Below are 17,950 nucleotides of genomic sequence, written 5' to 3'. Positions count from 1 at the left end.
AGAAATGGGTTATCTCATCCCTACATATTAAACTTCACAGAAGCTAAAGGGGTTTTGTTCCTGAGCTCCCGAGGACTGACAAACTCCACAGAAACCAAGGTCAACCTTGGGTGTAACTCTTAAAGGAAGGAGATGAAGCCAAACTTTCCAGTCTTATGCCCAGAGTTCAGAATACATTGACTTATAAAAATTATCAACTGTTCTACAAAATGCTATTTCCAATATCTTTATAAGAAGAGATTGCAATTGGCCACTATTTTGGGTGAGAGGGAAGGAGGTTTGGTTCGTGTTGGATTCCCCCAGTTCATATAAGACCATGTCATAAATGACTGCAGATCCTTGATGTATGTTTAACTTGCCCCACTTTTACAAATCTCTCCTTAGGTGTCACCATTTGACAGAGATCTCTGATTGCCTCGTATAAACGCAGCCCCTCTCCTGCTTTAGTTTTCCTCACATACTCGATATTTCTGTGAGTTCATCTGTGTATGTGCTCTCCCTAGAAAGCAAGCTTCCTGAGAATGGGAGAGGTTTATTTGCCAATGGCTCTATCTTCACTTCTAAAAATAATACACACTGTAGGTACTCAGAAAATTAAGTGAATAAATGCCAGACTCCCTCCAGGTGAATTATTTAGACAAAGCATTTATTTAAGCCTCAGCAGAAATCAAAAACCAACCTTGCACCTCAGGGAAGCAGAGACAGCTTTTTTAAACACAGAAAGCCACCAATCTCATCCTAACCAAGCATTCCTGCATCTCAACCTCCATGACTAGAGAGGGTCATTTCTAATGTAAAGTCTTACATTAAATTATTTTTCTGTCACTGTCAAAATGGACAGTATGATGTCTAACTCTGTCTCTTGGCTTCTCCTTGCATGGGTTTTACCAGCCATCGCATTTTGCAAAGGAACGCGCCCTACATAGGATGCATCTTGGTTTTAGCTAACAGGGTTATCTCAAAAAGGTAGGGATCTGCCTGTGAACTACAACAGCATTCGTGTCAGTGTGTCATGGGGCACTTACTGCTGGAGCAGGTGGCTTCTTTAGGGCTGGAAGACATCGGCTGGGCACAGAGCTGACAGAGGCAGTCTCTCCCATTGAACGTGACTCGGTCTCCGGGTGGAAACGGGCGCCTGGAGACAGAAAGACACCCCCTCCAGGTTACTCCAGCAGTTTCACTTCTTTTCCCTACTTCTTCTGCTTGCTGCCCTCTGGTGCAAATTTATTTCTTGGAGGAGCACCAGGTGAGAGATCTGAAATGCGCCATGCCCAAGAGAGCTGGCTGGCCATGGTCCACACAGACAAACATGACTCATTACAAGAAAAAGAATGAACTGGTTCTATAACAACCTGACAGTAAAACGCAATGATTTCCATCCACTTGCTAGTGGAGGGAATGTCCCAACAAGTCACCTACCAGGGCATGCAGAACAGTTCATTTCCAACTGGAAAATCTTCATTAGAAACATTTAAATGCCATGAATTCCAACTGAAGCTCAGGGACACACCCCACTGGTTACTGGCCACGCAGGAGCCCTTCCAGCTCCGTGGGACCACACCCAGAATTCTGTGATAACAGTGCTGAGCTCAACTTTGTCCTTTCTGGACATCTAAATGCTGCACAGTGTTGGAGACCACGTCCCTTACAGGCTGAGAGGAATGGCACAGGCTATAAAAATATCTGTTTAAGAATTAGGAGCAGCTTCTTTTTAGAAAGGTAATTTCTTGTCCCCCTGGACATTTATCAGTAGCAGCACATTTTGCAAAAATATTACAGCCTGCGTGTGTGTTAACAGTTTCTCCTCTCAGGTGACCAGGCAGAAACCAAAGTCATTCATTAGCAGATATGGCAGCTTCCATGCCCGCTGACCCACAACTGGCCAGTTTGCCAGTAATCTTCATCAACGTGAGTTTTCAAATGTCTGATGCAGTCATTTAGGAAATGTGAAACGCACAAGCCAGATGTCACTGAATTATTTGATTCGGTTCTTGTCCAATTTGGTTTGTGACCAGAATCAAGGAAAGAATTAAGTTCATGAACAAAGGTACCACTGAACCTCCAATATTAGAAGTTCTAAGGAGAAGTGGTATCCCAGTAAGGCCCAGGCAAGGTAAGTGACCTTCCTGGATGGAGCAGTGTGGAGACTAAGCCCCAAGCAGGTGCAGATGGCATTTTCCAACTCCAAAGCTGCCCTGTCTTTAATAATCAATGTCACCACTTTCTGGTTGATGGCGGTGGTCCGGTCATTTTCACAATCGTGAGTTACACCTCATAAAGCCCCTGAGCCACTCTGCAAGGATGGTGCTGGCCTTAAGGGCCCTTCACAGGTTCTTTTGCCCCTGACCAGCGCAAGGCCTGGGTAAGGCCAGTGGAGTACCACCCATGCAGAAGCACTCACTCTGCAGAGCAGGCTGGCATTTGCACGACATGATGGTGAGCACCCCTTTACATGCTGCACCCCAGCCGCCTTGCTTACCTCACCGGAATTCAGGACCTGCTTTTGACCCATGCTTATCTTTTCAGACCCGAATCCTATACGAAGCCCCCCATGGCATAAGCCAGAGTCCAGCACTTCACATGGGGCCCAGCCTTCTGAACCTGGAGTTTTGTTGCTTTACAATGGCCCTTCTCAGACTTTCCCTTCTGCCCTATGTCCTCTGCCCACACTGGTTTGCTTTCTGTATGCCTGATTTTTGTGATACAAAAACTGAATTTAGAGTCATAAAACCTGAGTTCAAATCTCAGCCTTCTGAGATTAACCTGCCTGCGTCTTATACTCTGAAACTGTCATGAATTATTAATTCCAGACTAACTTCACCGAATTGCTAAGAGGGTTAAATTCTATGTGAATGCAATTAGTAAACGAGAAAAAAGGCTCCAATTCAGATAACAGTTATCATCACTTGGAAGCAGCAGCTGCCCCTGTGTAGTACAGGCTGAGCAATCTTTATTCAAAGGTCCAAAATGCTCCAATTTCTAAAATGCTTTAAATGCTAATGTACTGCGACTGTGGAAAATTCCACAACTGACCTCAGGTGATCATGGGTCACAGGCAAAATGCAGGTGCACTAAAAATACTATATAACATTGCCTTTAGTCCATAAGATATACTATAGATGAGAAGATTAATTTCATATTTAGACTCGGGTCCTCTCCCCAAGATACCTCACTATATATATATATATATATGCAAATATCCCCCAAGCCTGGAAAAACATGAAATCTAAGACACTTTTGCTCTCAAGCATTTCAAACAAGCAGTACTCAACTGTAGCAATCCCAAGCACCTTTGCTGGCTGAAACATCCAGGGACAGCCTCTAGTTACTACATTTGCCCATCCTTATACTGACTTTAAAACAACAGCCTCCTGGGCTTGGGAAACATGGCTCTCAGAGTCTATGTGGACCAGGGTCTTCTAACTGGGCTGGGTAACATCAAAGTTGGAAAGCCTCCAGAAACTAGTAGGTTGGGATGGGCTTTGGATGGGCTTTTAAAGGGGGTTCCAGTGAGCAGCCGGGCTTGGGGATCACTCTTATTTAATGCAGAGCACCCTCTCTTCCCCCTCTTTCTTCTTCTTCTTATTTTTTAATAGCAGAGGCCTCTGGCTTGGAAATGCTCATTCACAAAAGTTTCTACTCAGACCAGGAAGTAGGGACAGATTTGGGTCTTCGAGGCAGCTACATTCCACACCCTGAAAAGGGAGAAGTTAGGGTGGAACCTTACTTTGACTAAACAAGAAAAATATTCTGCTTGTGAATCTCGAATTTTTAAATTATGATTTTAAAACCAGTGATTCAGAAAAGAGCTAATCCTTATTTAAAAAAACAACAGCGTAATGCTCTGCCATATAGAAACGTAAACTTGAGTCATCTGTAGGAAAATGGGTACACTTCGAGCCCATTGGTTAAGTGAAATAAATTAGACATAAAAGCTTAAATATTGTGTAGTTTCTCTTGTAAGAGAAAAATATTAGGAAGTAAGATGATAGATCTTTCGCAAAGGAGTAGGGGATCAAGAGATAAAAGGACAGGGGAGGAAGGGAGGGAAAGGGGCATGAAAAAAGAATTAAATGTGTTATGTACACGCACCAACTCCACACAAGGAATGTAGGCATTGTGTACTGCAAACATAACTAATAAATGCTTTTATTAAGAATATTTCATTTGACTTATGATTTATCTATCAGTGTATTTGTTACTAATCATATGAAATTAAATCTACCCTTCCTGCATTTGCATCTTTCTGGCTTAAAAACATGAAACACTGCAAAAAAAAAAAAAAAAAAAAATCTCCTCTGAAGGGTAGTTTTGCACCCAGGCATAGGAAGGTGGAACAAGGCACAGGGAACAAGACTGTGACTGGAACTGATCAGTTACGTAGCCGACCCTTGTTGGCCAGCCTCCTAGTTGGAGACATCAAACCCGTCTCAGCTTTATCATGTGTAGCACCCAAACACAACACTGCAGTTTCTCACTCATACTTCACATAGTCTTCTTCTCTTAGATCATCTTAATCAAGCTCATTTTTGCAGCTAAGATTTAACCTTGGCAGATGACAGACTCCTAAACAGCCGGGTTTGGCAAATTTCCCCAAATTGTAAATACCTTCTCAGGCTTTGTGAACGATATGGTCCCCATCACCACGTCTCAACTGTGCCCCTGCAGCTCCCACAGCAGCCCCAGACAGTATTCAAACAAATGGGTGTGGCTGCATGCCAATAAAACTTTATTACAAAAACAAGTGTCAGACCTACTTTGATCTGTGGGCTATCATTTGCCAACCCCTATGATATGGAAAAAAGAGATGATTTTAAATGCACATGTCACATACATAAACACTTATGCTTCCAAATAAGCTTTGTCCTTCAAGCAGTTGTCCAATCCTCCACCAATGACTTCATTACTCAAAATGTTCTCAGGCCTTTAGCTTCCTGCAGACGTGGTTCTAAGTCCTTCTCTGTACAGGAAATCAAGTATAAAGTTCCCCAACTAATCTACACTTTGACTAAGCCTGAAAATTCAGCAGGAAGAGGCAAAATAGAAAAGGGGTCTTTCAAGTATAAGTACTACTCAAGACCAAGCTTTCACTGCTGAAGCTAGTGTTTCCCTGTTGAAGAAAGCTACAGGCTTGGGGAAGATGGTCACTTACTTGCAGATCGTACATGCAAAGCAGTTGGGGTGGTAGGTCTTGCCCAGGGCAGTCACCACCTCGCCCTCCACGAACTCCCCACAGCCATGGCAGCGTGTCCCGTACATCCGTTGGTAGTCCAGGGTGCAGAGGTACTCTCCGTTCTTTATGAAGAAGCCCCCTTGGGCCAGGTCACAGCCACACACTGTGCGGAAAGACAAGTTCACATCTGGTCATTTATCTACCAAGCTACTGGGCAGCAGCTGCCTTCTACTGAATGCTGGCTGCTCACTATGATCTCAATGGTTTGGGACTAGGGGTGGGGACTGGCACAAAGAGCTATTTATTATTGGGCGCTGCTTTCTCTCTCTCCTCCCTCCCCTTGGGAGCTATGCAATACCTCATCCAAGTAAAATCCACTGGCTGGGTCTCAATGGCTTCTGTGGTATGTCTAAGATTCAGAGGTAACTGAACAGTATGATGGAAAGATATGCTGAGTTCAGGCTGGCTCAGAGGCGAGCAGAGGTGTCCCTGGAAGGCCCATTAGGAAAGGTGCCCATTGCTTGCCCACACAGCTGCTTGGTTTGGGCCAAGATTGTTACTGAGTTGAGTAATAAATTCCCACTATTCGAAAAGCAGGAGCTGAAATTTCCAAAAGCTGTTTTTTCACACTCTAGAAATACTTTTCCATAGCTAGGAAAAAAATCAGACACCAATATTTCTTTTTTGTGCAGTAAATAAGATATGTTAATTATTCATATATTATACATAGAGGAAAGGGGGATAGGCAAAAGGGGAAGGAAAAAGGGTCATGCCTAACATAAAATTCATTCACGACCTCTACACGCAAAGGAGGATGCTTTATTGTGTCTGGATTTGGGTCTCTTTCCACACTGTTCAGTTATGGCAGTGGGAGGTGGCACAGAAAGGCAGGTCTTGGGCCTGCTCTGTGTGTCCAGACAAGACCCAGAAAGGCATGACAACTTGTCCACACACAGAGCCTAAAGGGACCCTCAACAGTTAAGATTTTCAACTGCCAAATGACTAGGAAACAACAGATAAAGTTGGGAACCTCCCATTTTAACTTGTCTATTCCCAAGGTTAGCTGACTCTTCTCAGATTAAAGGCCTGGGGGGCTGGGGATTTAACTCAGTGGTTCTGCTGCCTGCCTTGCAAGCACAAGGTCCTGAGTTCAGTCCCTGGGACAAATAAATAAACAAACAAAATTAAAAGCCTGGGGCCAAGAATCCAGTAGTATTCTTGTTTATTCCTGCAGCAGTGTAGGAAAAACTCTCAGTTGGTGTGGAGAGACAGAGAGTTCCATCACAAAATTGCTCTCTGAAGAATCTGTAACACTTCCAGGGCTCCTCTGATCGGTTCCCAGGATTCATTTATGCAGCTAATCAACTAGTGCCGAGGCCAGCCAGGTTCTGACAGAAATACTCCCCTTGCGTTACTTCGCACTCTACTAACTGCAAGCTACTAAAGATATTCAAGGTGACAAAGCAGCCACCGATGAACTTTCCACTCCAACTCAATGGTCTTTGTTTAGATGAACCCTCCACAGATAGGAAGTTCTTCTAAGTAACCTAAGATTATGGCTGGGGTCCATCAGGTCTGAAACTGACCACCCTATAAATACTACTGTGATCTTATTCTCTGGAAAAACAGCTTGTTTGCCACCTGCTGCCTACTGTCACCTGCCAGCATCTCCTCCTGCCCCCTCGGTTCTCACACCTGCTTCTTCCTTACCAAGTGGTCATGTGGGGAGCCCGAGGAGGGACTAGCCTCATTCTGACCTCAATTCTTTTAGCAACAGGAAACAATCCTAGGGGTGGGCAGTCACAGAGCGTATTAGTTTCCTTCAGCATTTTCCGAGTTGTGTATGTTATTTTTTTCCCAAATGATTAAGGTACTTTAAGGGTATGAGATATCATCTTTACTCTCTTGGATTCTTCTTCAGGAACTTCCAACCATAATTACCTAATGTCGCGCAGTACACAGTTTTCAAAATTGAGTCCTGCCTCAGGCTTGGCACTGATTTCACACCTCTGTGACGTCAGCCATTCTGATGACTCAGTCACTCTTGGAAATTTTGCTATTTTTCAAAACCCTGAGAAGTGGCAACAGAATGCATTTGGATCACTAGTCGTTTCCATGTACTCTTGCCACTAAGCACCTCATCTTAGTATAAAAATCTACGGGCTCTTCATGAAAAGATCAGGTGCCAAGAGGTTAATTTCTATGCTAGTAGAGGTCAGCAATGAGAGTTTTAAAGCAAAAAGTAAACTTTTCAGGAATTCTGTGTTTCCTCGGGGTACCTCTGAGCAGCACCTCTGGTTCACATGGCTTCGCACAATTGACACCTCCTCTCCTTATTAAATCCTAGTTTTCATGAACCTAGTATAGCCTTAAAATGACTCTGGAACACCACTGAGATGCCAACTGTGCCCACTGAGATCTGATTTGCCTTGCCCCTAAATTCAAAGCAGTGGTGGCCCAAGCTGGTTTACCAAGCTGTACCATTATTTCTGGTGGCTTACAAAACAGGGAAACCAGTGTTTAAGAGGCAGGAGCCTCCAATATGCAGTGAGAAGGAAAGCCCATGTAGCAGACACATAGGGCCCTTCAAATTATTACATTTCCAGGAGTGGCTGTGACATGATTTCAGGCTCTAAGGGGTTTAGTCTCGGGGTCCTAAATGCAGATAACTCCTACAGATGCCATCTCTTTCCCATGGAGCCAGTTCTCAGCCACTCTCATAGCTTCAGTAAAGACTGTGCGATGGATTCTCAAATCAGTGATGGCTGTCTGTGATTTTATAGACAGGCACTTGCCTCAAATTGAGCATTTCCAAGGAGGCTCCTACCGCTCAGCTTCTCTGCTACCCTCCCCTCAAAGTCTCTGTTATTTTTCTGTTCCCATTCTCAATAAATTAGTAGCAGCAGCCACTTCCCCACTGCAACACCAACATTTTCAACTGGCCACTAAATCCAGCCTGGTTCCCTAACAAAACAGTTCTCAGAGTCATTCCCCTCTCCACTGTTTTACGACTGTCCCCCGGGATCTTGGCCTATCAGCACCACACTCCAGCACTGAAACAATTTTGTTGTAATCGTGTTTGTACTGGCAAAACAAAAACAGAAACAAAACCGGACAAGAAAACCCACCAGAAGTCTGGAACAACCTGAATTTCCATCCATGAAGTAATAACTGAATAAACTGTGATATATCTCATCTGTGATATATCTCATCTGGGGTTGAAAAGACTGCACTAGATCGATGGATAAAACCAGCATGCAGACTGTGATGCGTCATTAAATGAAAAGAACAAATGTCAGGCAGTAAAGAAGTCTAATAATCCTATTTTTAGGAAACTCTTACATTTTTATCAACATGGAAAAGTAAGTTCACACAGAGTGTTATTATGTTCTTTCGGGAGGATGATGAATTACTAATTTTTCATAAACCTATGTGTCAGCTCATTCTTAATCTTCTTTGCAGTCATGATAACATATATAAAATTTACTAAACTAATCATTTTCAAGGGGACTGCTCAGTGCATTAACTCATCTAGCTCCTAGCAATTCTCCATTCTATCTTCTGTCTATGATAGCGCCCGTGCTTGGTACCTCCTATCAATAGAAGCTTACCATATTTAGCAGTATGATGCTCAGAACAATCATCCAAAATTTAGTAACAAGATAAAAAGAGGAAAGCATTTTTTTTATGTTGTTTTAGAGCATTCATCAACAGCTTAGAAGGATTATTTCATTATCTGGGAGAATGACAGGTATTTGACAAGCTCTTTACTGCTGATTAAAGGCCCAGATTTTGCAAGTTAATGTTCACTGCGTCCAGAAGAGATGCAGGTGACTTCTTCCCAGTGTTATAATCCTGCTGTTGCACTAATTATCTCCTGAACAATCTCACTCCCATGTTCTTTCTTGAATGACCATATGACCCATTCCTTTAGGTCTCCTTCAAGCCAGCTTTACCATCCTGCTGATTCTGTCACTAATGGATTGAATAAATCTTTGACACATCTTCATTCAGCATTTGTATGAGAGTTGGAGATTTGACTTTTTAAAAACTATACTGACAAAAGCGTTATTCTTTTTAACCCAAAATATGTAAAGACGAACATTAAACAAAAAAAAGATTTTTCCCATATTACATTAACAGCTTAGCAAAATACTTATAACTGATGGAACAAAGTAAAAATTTCACATCTATATAATCACAAAATCTCAACTAGTAAGATCAAATTTTAGTGTGAGATATTTAGATTTTTACTTTAGGGGTTCCATTTGTCTTTGCTCTAGGTGAAAGTTAACATAAGTCCAGACAAAAGTATGGATTCCTTTCATTTAAACATAGGGCTGCCAGAAGGAATGAGTTGCTTTCTTCTCCATGATCAGTTATTAGAACACTGCCCACTGAAGGCCCAATCCTGCTCTGAATCCTTCTCTGCTTTGCCATTCGTAAAGCCTGGCTACAAATAACCCTTTTATTAAATCTTAAATTCTTGAATTCATTCTCTGCAAACTACTCAACGTGGTTAACTACTACATTAAGTGAGAATATGCACATCCAAAAAGTTTTATATAAAAGTTGTGAAATTAGTAACAGGCACATTTTTTAAAAATCTTATATCTTAAAAAAAAAAAAAATTAACAGGCTGGGGATTTATCTCAGTGGTGCCGCCACCTGCCTCAAAAGCGCAAGGTCCTGAGTTCGATCCCCGGTATCAAAAAACAAAAATTAACAAGTGATGCCTTGGTTGTAAAAATATCATGGAACATGAGGGGAACAAAATTAGACAGGGGCGAAAACAGAACAATGTTATAGTGGCACGAACAGGGCTGCAGTGGCAACTATTCAACTTTCTAAAAAGAGCAGATATATTATATGTTCCAATAAACTCATCTCTTGAAATTCCATCTGTCTGTCACCAGTTCATATTGCTCAACACTTAGTAGAATGAGTCATACTTAAAACCCTGCCCACCCCAAGGTAAGGCTGGGGGAAATGTAGAAGACCATTCTCCGGCCACAGCAAAAAACTGCACACCTCTTTGCTGTGGTTGCTGCTCTCACTGGGTTTTGATCAATTCCTGGCAATAAGAGAGGGCGGGGATGAAATACAACATGATAAATGGTTCAGTTTTGTTCTGAGCAACACAACAAGCAGCATTTGGTGGGGTCTCTTTGTCTTTTCTAGGACAGGTGCTGGCTATCAGCCATTCTGCCAGTGATGAGTCCATCACAGGGTATAAGGAGCTGCTCCAAACTTGATCCATGGTATTAGGCCCTGAGACCTGGGTTACCTTCTTTTATTTCTGGGGATAAGGACCATATGCTCCAGAAATGATACTTTATCCTGAAGTGCTACTCAAAACCTAGTTTTACCCTGCCTGGAACAGCATATCCTTGCCCCCTCCTGGAATGCCATGTGCAAGAGATTCTTGTTGGGTAGACCAGAACTCCCAAATACTTCACCTCTGGATTAGCACTGTAAATACCAACTATTTATCTTCTTCTATCCTCTATCCCAATCAATTTTTTTAAAATTATTTCATCCAAGGTATATTCTAATAATTAAACTCTTTCTTCATAAGGATTATAAAGATAGATTTCAATAATGTCTTCCCAACTACCAAAATTCCACTCCAGTGAGGGATCTGAGTCAATCCATTTTTGTTCTGAAACTCAGAGCAGTGTTTGAGACAACCACACAACGTAGCTTGGAAAGCAATCCACTATAGCCTGCGGCCCAAAATAGCTGGAACAGAGACTTATCAACAATAATGTGAGGGGGCAGTTTCTCTCCAGAAATAACTTTTGCTAATTCATTATCCTGGAAGCAAATACCAGAACTCAAAAACATATTTTAATAGCTTTTCACGTTAAATTCTAAACACACATCAAAATCAATGATCATTTCTGGGTAAGTAGATAGTTATAAGCTAAACCAGATGGTAAAATGAGATGCCAAAACAAGAGATTTGGGAGGCTGTAGTTAATTCAGAGTTTGAATTCACAATAATAAGTACCTAGGTTGGAAGGGAAACATTTTGGAACCTCTATTTATTAATAAAAATTTTTAAAATATAGTAAGTTTATTTTTAGCACTTGTTATGAAGCTTTATGTGCAAACAATATTAATTACAGATGGCTCAAGAAATAAAGATACTACCTACAATAATAGCTCATTGAAGTTTTCCAAACTTTATTTTCAGGCTCTAGGGCTGAAAATACGCACAAGGAAGAAATGATGGCTGGTTGCATTTCATAGGACCAAACTTATTTACGCTCAGGAGTCAGATCTCAAAGTAAGCCACAGGCCTACTTTGGATTTTGGATGCACAGGCAAATTTAACTGAGGTCTCTATTCTCTCTTCCCCTTTCCAGTCTCTAGAAGGAGCTAGAGTACTTGTACCTTTTATGAACTCCCAAACACAAAGGAAAAAGCTTCAGAGATGGTTATGTAGTCCTATAAACTACCCTACAGAAAACAGGTAAAGACAGACATCTCACCACAGAATGCAGTTTGCATGAGGGTCTAGGAAACCACCTAAAAAGATCCTTCAAATTAATATAAGAATGACACTTTTTTCTAGTAGTCTTCCTGCTCTGCCAAACGTTCATCTGACTCTTCTCAGCACTTGATTCCAGTTAAACCGATCCCCCCACATTCTGCGTCCCCTCTAAATTACGTCCACTCCCTGCTGGCATGAGCCTGCATGTGTCCCCTGTGTCCTCAGCCTATAGGGCCCCTTGACGAAGCTGGAAAGCCTCTTCATCCCCTACCTCCATGCACACCCTCGTGCTCCAGAACAAATGTTGACACCTGGCTCTTAATCTGATCTCTTGCAATATTCCATATATTACCAGTGTAATCCTCTTCTCCTCTCCATCTTGAGCTTACTGAAGGCAAACACTACTTTGTGTGCTATTTTGTATCTTCCATGATAGAAATGGAAGATTGTCAGATTTCCCCTATTTCATACTGCTTTTGAGCGAGGCTGTTGCCTGATGGTTGGGCTTTGCTGGCATCGAATAAGGTAGAGGGCACTGGCTCTAACTCACCCCACAATATCGTCTTTTCTCCTGAAAGTAGCTAACTGACACAAGACGGTGCTGCCGGGGTAGTGTGACTCCACTTATACAATGTCTTTAGCCTGGGAGACTCTTGAACTTCTATCAACCGAGACTGACCACAACCCAACGGCTCAAGAGACAATTTCTGTTCACATATGCCCTGTACAGGGTCAGACCATGCTGTGCTGAGCTTAGCAATTCCAAGAAAGCCCCTGAGAGAGACAAGTAAGACTGCTATGAGTTAAGTGTCAGAATTTAAGGTCAATGAGAAGAAACGAGAACAGGACCACAGGTAGCAAAAGGAATAATTAAAGGAACAGAAAAGAATACAAAAGTACGCAGAATAAGGATTAACAACCCCCCTCGCCCCCAAAAATGGTCAGAGTAATAATGATGTTGACTATAAATAACATACTTCTCAACAGACCCCAGGTTCTGCAGGAGGCAGTTACTGTTCATAGTGCAGCCCAGTGACTGATAAATGGCAGATGCTCCAGAAACATTCCTCACGGCAAAGATGCGAAGGGCATCAAAGTCAACATTCTTAGGCTGATTATTTACAAAAACGAAGTGACTTTGAGTAAGAAAGAATGGAGGTCTGCTCTTTGTTTAATGGAGTGTATTTAGTTGACTTTTACTACAAGGAGGGATTAGGTGGTTACTTTTCATCCTTTACAAGTCAGCTCAGATATCTCTTTTCTAAGAAGCGGCGTTGGGTGGGAGAGCCTTTCTGATCACCGGCCCCTCCCTCTAACACAAAGGCCTCTGGCGCATGCTCACATCCCTTCTGCACCTCCATTTTTGTCCCTTTATTCCACCCATCATAGCTGTGAGTCATATTTCTATGATTGTTTGAATGTCTGATTAATACTTCTATGAAGACAGAGATAATATCTAATTTATAACTTAATCAGGCCTGACTTATTTTTGAGTGTTGAATAAACATGTTCATGCTCATAATTTACACAACACCCCTAGATTATCCAGGGTTTCCTCTCTGATAATCATTTGATTTCATTCGTCAGTCTTGAAAGTATGCATGCAAAGGTAAATTGTATGGATTCAGACTGACGTGACTGTAGTCATCTTGAGTTGCACTCCCCATGACTGCCCTACAGTAACCCTACTCATTGTTTCCTCTATAGTTTCCTAGCAAACTACAAAGACGTGAAACTGCAGGAGTCACATGTAGAGCTTTATAACAGGATCCTGGTGCCAGGAATGTGCTTGACACACCCAATGGAAAAGAGCATCTTGAATTTGTTTTTACGTCTCTTACTCTCACCGGATAACTAATACAACCACGGTGAAGACGAGGGGCTACATTAACTTCCCAGATCCCTGAAACAATGTCACAGAATGACTGGAGAGCACTGAAATAACTCCTCGAAGTCAGTAGGATGATTGCTGCTAATGGGCAAGAAGAAAAACAAAACTGTTGAGAATTGAGGACAGAACACCTCCACTCAGTACCCTGCAGTCACGTTCTACTCCCACTGGGTTATTCTAAGAAATGGCAGAAGGAGAATTGCAGATCTCCTTTTCGTTTAATTATAGAACCCACCCATCAATGAAACCACCTTCTTCATCTTATTGCCAGATGGGCACAGTTTCCAACGTGATAGATGGCTCTACTTCCTTCAGATACGGGCATTCTGGGAATGCAGTTTCTGGCTTTTACCGTGTCCCAGGGAAATCTCACTCACGACCATGTAGCTTCAGTTACTGTCTAGATGCCAAGGATTATTCAAGTCCTTCCAAGCACAGATCAGTACCTCTGGAGTGCTGTCTCCTAGACCCTAGATGTACCATCTGACTCAACCAAACTGATCTCATTCTCTCTGTCCAGCACTGCCTGACCAAGTGACCCTGCATTTTACTTGGTGGCAACTCCATTCATCCACCCGAGCAGTCCAGCTGGAATCCTGGATCCTTCATTCCTACTCAGCTGGTCACTTAATCCTATCACCTTTAAGCGACCCTTGCATCTGTCTCCGATTTTCTAACATGCCACTGATACCTTACATCACTTCTGCCCACAGTTCCATTACATATCCCCTGTGGTTCTCCCTGCCTTCACTCTGTTTATGCATCTCCCCATCCAGGACACATTACTCTCAATATCCTAAGTGTTGCTTATTCATATGTCTCTTCAAATAGCTCCTGATTTCTTCCAACACAAACATGGCACATTATCCCTTTTTATTTTCTACAATTAGATGATACCTTGCATGGAGCATAACTTTGATTAACATTTAGTAAATGGATGGATAATTCTCAAACCTTCAGATCCCAAGATGTCAGACCTTTCAGGAGGTGAGATAGGTTCACCAGCACAATTCCTACTCACTCACCCTGCCTGATCCTATTACAGCTAATTAACTAGCTGCCTATTATGGCTAACTAGGAAGTTGTAGAGACTAAATGTTGATTTAGGCACATGCTATGCATAATCTCTAATTCCACCACAGAAGTATTACCCCATTTTCTGCACATTTAGCTTTCAAATAAAATGTTCAGTGTCCTCTTTACTTCTTCTTTCAAGATATATTTTAAACAAAAAGAATTTATCCTTGCTTTTTATGCTACAAATCTTCATATTTTAGTCCTTTCATTCTCACCGCACAACACAAGCACTGTCCTGCTCAAGAAGTAAGGCTCTATCAACATAGTGGACGTGAGAAGGACAGCAAGGGAGGAGGGTTCCAGGGAGAATTTGCAGTCAGTGCGTGGAGATGCTCCCAAGCACTCTGCTAGCTCTTGACCCAAAGCCAACCTTGTTTTGGTGTGTGTTCCTCACCCAAAAGCCTCTGTCCCAGGATATAAACTCACTTCCTAGCTGAACACCACAACTCTACTTCACAGGAAGAAAAGGAAACTGTCGTGGGAGGGTTGGAATGAAGCCAGGATTGCACAGATTAGAAGGAAAGCAGCCTTCAGCAGGGAGGAGACTGCAAGTTCTTCTGGAAAACTGTCCTAACTGACTTACAAAGCAGGGGCTCTAAGGGACTCTAGAGTCCTGACCTTATCGGGATGGAGGGCAAAGAGTCTTCATAGCGGAGGAAGCACAACCAAGATAGTGGCATACGAAGTTCAGAACAAGTATGAAAAATGGCCCTGGCCTGGACTTTTGCTCAATTTTTCTGTAAGCCTGTCTGAAAATGAATCTTTTAACTAAGAGGAAGGAAGGGAGGAAGAGGAAAGAAGGTGGGGGAAGGAAGGAAAGACTGAAGGAAGGTAGGAAGGCAGGCAGGCAGGTAGGAAGGCAGGCAGAGGAGGGCTGGGCAATGAGAAATTTCTTTCATTGCAAATGGTCTGAAAATATTAAAGCAGTTGCTGCCTATTTATGCTAATCCACGCTATACTCTCCCTGTTTTACTCCAGGTATTCAGTAAGGTTTGCTGAAAACAGATGCCTGGTGTTAGTGGTACTCTGGGAAATGGAGGGAGGGAATGATGGCCAATGTGGGATGAAATAATGAAAAACATTTAGCACGCACAAGGGAAATCCAAAAATGTGATACCGGCAAGAATGGAGAGGAGACCACAACCATGCAAACCTTACTGACGCTGCTGTCCAACATGGTACCCACTATGTGGCTACTGAGCACTTGAAATGTGACTGGCACAAATCAAGGTGTGTTAAGTACGGAAAAAGTCAAATATCTCAATATTTTTATACTAATTACATACTGAAATGATACTGTTTTAGATACATGGGGTTAAATAAGATTATGAAAATTAACTGTCCTTGTTTTCATTTTTAATGTAGTTATTAAAATATTTGGAATTACACACATAGCTCTGCCTCACATTCCCACTGGGCAATGCTGTTTTAGAAGTTTAGGAAAAGTCATGGCTTTTCTATTGTAAAAGCCATGGGGAACTTAAACTGCTTTGTTTGGATACTAAAGAAAAGTGTGACCCTAGAAAGATGGGATATTACACAGTAGAGAATGACAGTTTAAGTGAGAGAAAATACAGATTTACCAGAGTAGATGACTTGTTCATTTTAGCACTGTTTTGTTAAATCAAAAATTATTCCTGCAAATAGCAGGTGCTCTTGAGCAAAGATTCAACTTTTCAGGAATATGTTTATAGTGGGGAGCAACATGTATGGTCCAACTTTCCATCATAAACAAGTCACATTTGGTCCTCAGTTTTAAACTAGAAGAGAAAACAAACAAACAAGAAAGTATCCACCCTATGTGACATGGATGTATACTCTAACACGTAGATGTGCTGCACAGAAACTGCCCAGTTCTGAGTAGTTTCACTAGAAATATCAAATACATATAAGGACCACAGTCATGTATGGGTTGTATTTATTTCCTACCAAATCTACCCCTTGAGCTGTTTCATGAAATTTATGCTGAAAAAAATACATAATGCTGATTCCAAGTTAGCTATATTGTGTGCAACCAGAAAACAGCTTTCTCTATGACATCCTACCCCAGTGCCTATGGGTTCTACAGTCCATACAACATCTGGTTATCCACAGACAGAATCTGCGAACTTCAAAACTGGAATGATTTCAGTGTCATCTGGTCCACTCTCTTTACTGTGTGCACAAGGACACAGCCACAGAGACACAAGAAACTTGCTGAGCTCACAGAGTTGCTGGCCGGCAACATCGGGACTCGAGCCCTATGGTAAGGCAGCAACCTGGCCATCCTGGGTGTCACACCGATGTTTTCTGATCTAACTTAGACTGTCAGAAAACCTGGGTTTGATTATCACACTTATTCAGAGAGGTTCAGGAGGATTCAACATAACCTTTATATTACATGTGTATTACATTATTTGTTTTTAATACACTTCATTGCATATATTTACGATACACAGCATGACGTCATAAGGTGCATATATAGTTAAGTGGTTGCTATGCTGGAATGGATTAGCATTTCCATCAGCTTACACAGCTACCCATTTCACCCCGCCCCCAGTGGCAAGAGCAGCTCTGTCGTACTCATTTAGCAAAACACCTGGTTATAATACGCTCACCACCCTCGCAGAGTGAGCAGTTAGCTCCTCCCCTCCCTCCTCCTTCCCCTTTTCACCTAAGATTCTGATGCTAACACCATTTCTCTCTGGAAAAGTCACTCACTGAAAAGTTACTATACCAACTGGAGCAAAAATCTATGGACTCTGGAAGAGCTCCCCTTCTTTTCTGAATCTGAGGCTCAGTAGGCAGTCTGGGGTCTATCGACTTGAGAGCCTCCCCCAGCCACAGATGGATACCTTGGGACGGCAGTGCCCAAGATGCTTAAAGCAAAGCCCAGTTTCCAGATAGGTGTTGACCATGCGCACGGTGCAGAGCAAAGCTTCCAACAAGCACGAGGTCTTTCCCTCCCTTCCATCTCTCCTGATTTTGCTTATCCGCATCCTGAGCTAGCAAGACATGCTCTCCGCCAAAGTAACCTGCTTCTGCAATAAACACATGGACCACTCTCTTTTCCCCTTTTCCCAAGTCAGCCTTGCCCTGGCTCTGGAACAACAGGTCACCACATTTCATACCAAGATGCTGCCCTTTGCGAGCTCAGAACAGAAGCTTGCTAATGGAAATTAACCTTGAACTGACAGCTTCGGGGATGGGAGAGATTTATCTGCTGGGAGTCCTTCCAGATGTTCTTAAGTAGGAACGTCTCAATACACAGGCACGGGGGTGGGCACACACGCATGCGCACACACTCAGAAAAGACTGACGCAGCACCCAA

General features: G+C 42.4%; 1 protein-coding gene across 14 annotated transcripts in view; it reads right to left on the bottom strand.

The window, feature by feature from the left end:
• Window positions 1-17,950, bottom strand: part of Ablim1 (actin binding LIM protein 1) — a 154,189-nt gene that overhangs the window by 109,300 nt on the left and 26,939 nt on the right. For all 14 annotated transcript variants that reach the window (XM_033761417.1, XM_033761406.1, XM_033761418.1 and 11 more), the window contains 2 exons: window positions 5,153-5,336; window positions 1,026-1,135 (listed from right to left, as the gene is read on the bottom strand). In XM_033761417.1, coding sequence (XP_033617308.1) covers window positions 1,026-1,135; window positions 5,153-5,259 — 217 coding nt within the window. In that variant the 5' untranslated portion in view covers window positions 5,260-5,336. The remainder of the gene's footprint in view (window positions 1-1,025; window positions 1,136-5,152; window positions 5,337-17,950) is intronic.

Source organism: Fukomys damarensis, unplaced genomic scaffold (genome assembly GCF_012274545.1).
Source record: "Fukomys damarensis isolate Sample0158 unplaced genomic scaffold, DMR_v1.0_HiC HiC_scaffold_8, whole genome shotgun sequence".
NCBI classification, from domain to species: domain Eukaryota; kingdom Metazoa; phylum Chordata; class Mammalia; order Rodentia; family Bathyergidae; genus Fukomys; species Fukomys damarensis.
Note: the sequence above shows the minus strand (reverse complement) of the source record. Positions and strands in the feature narration are given on the sequence as shown.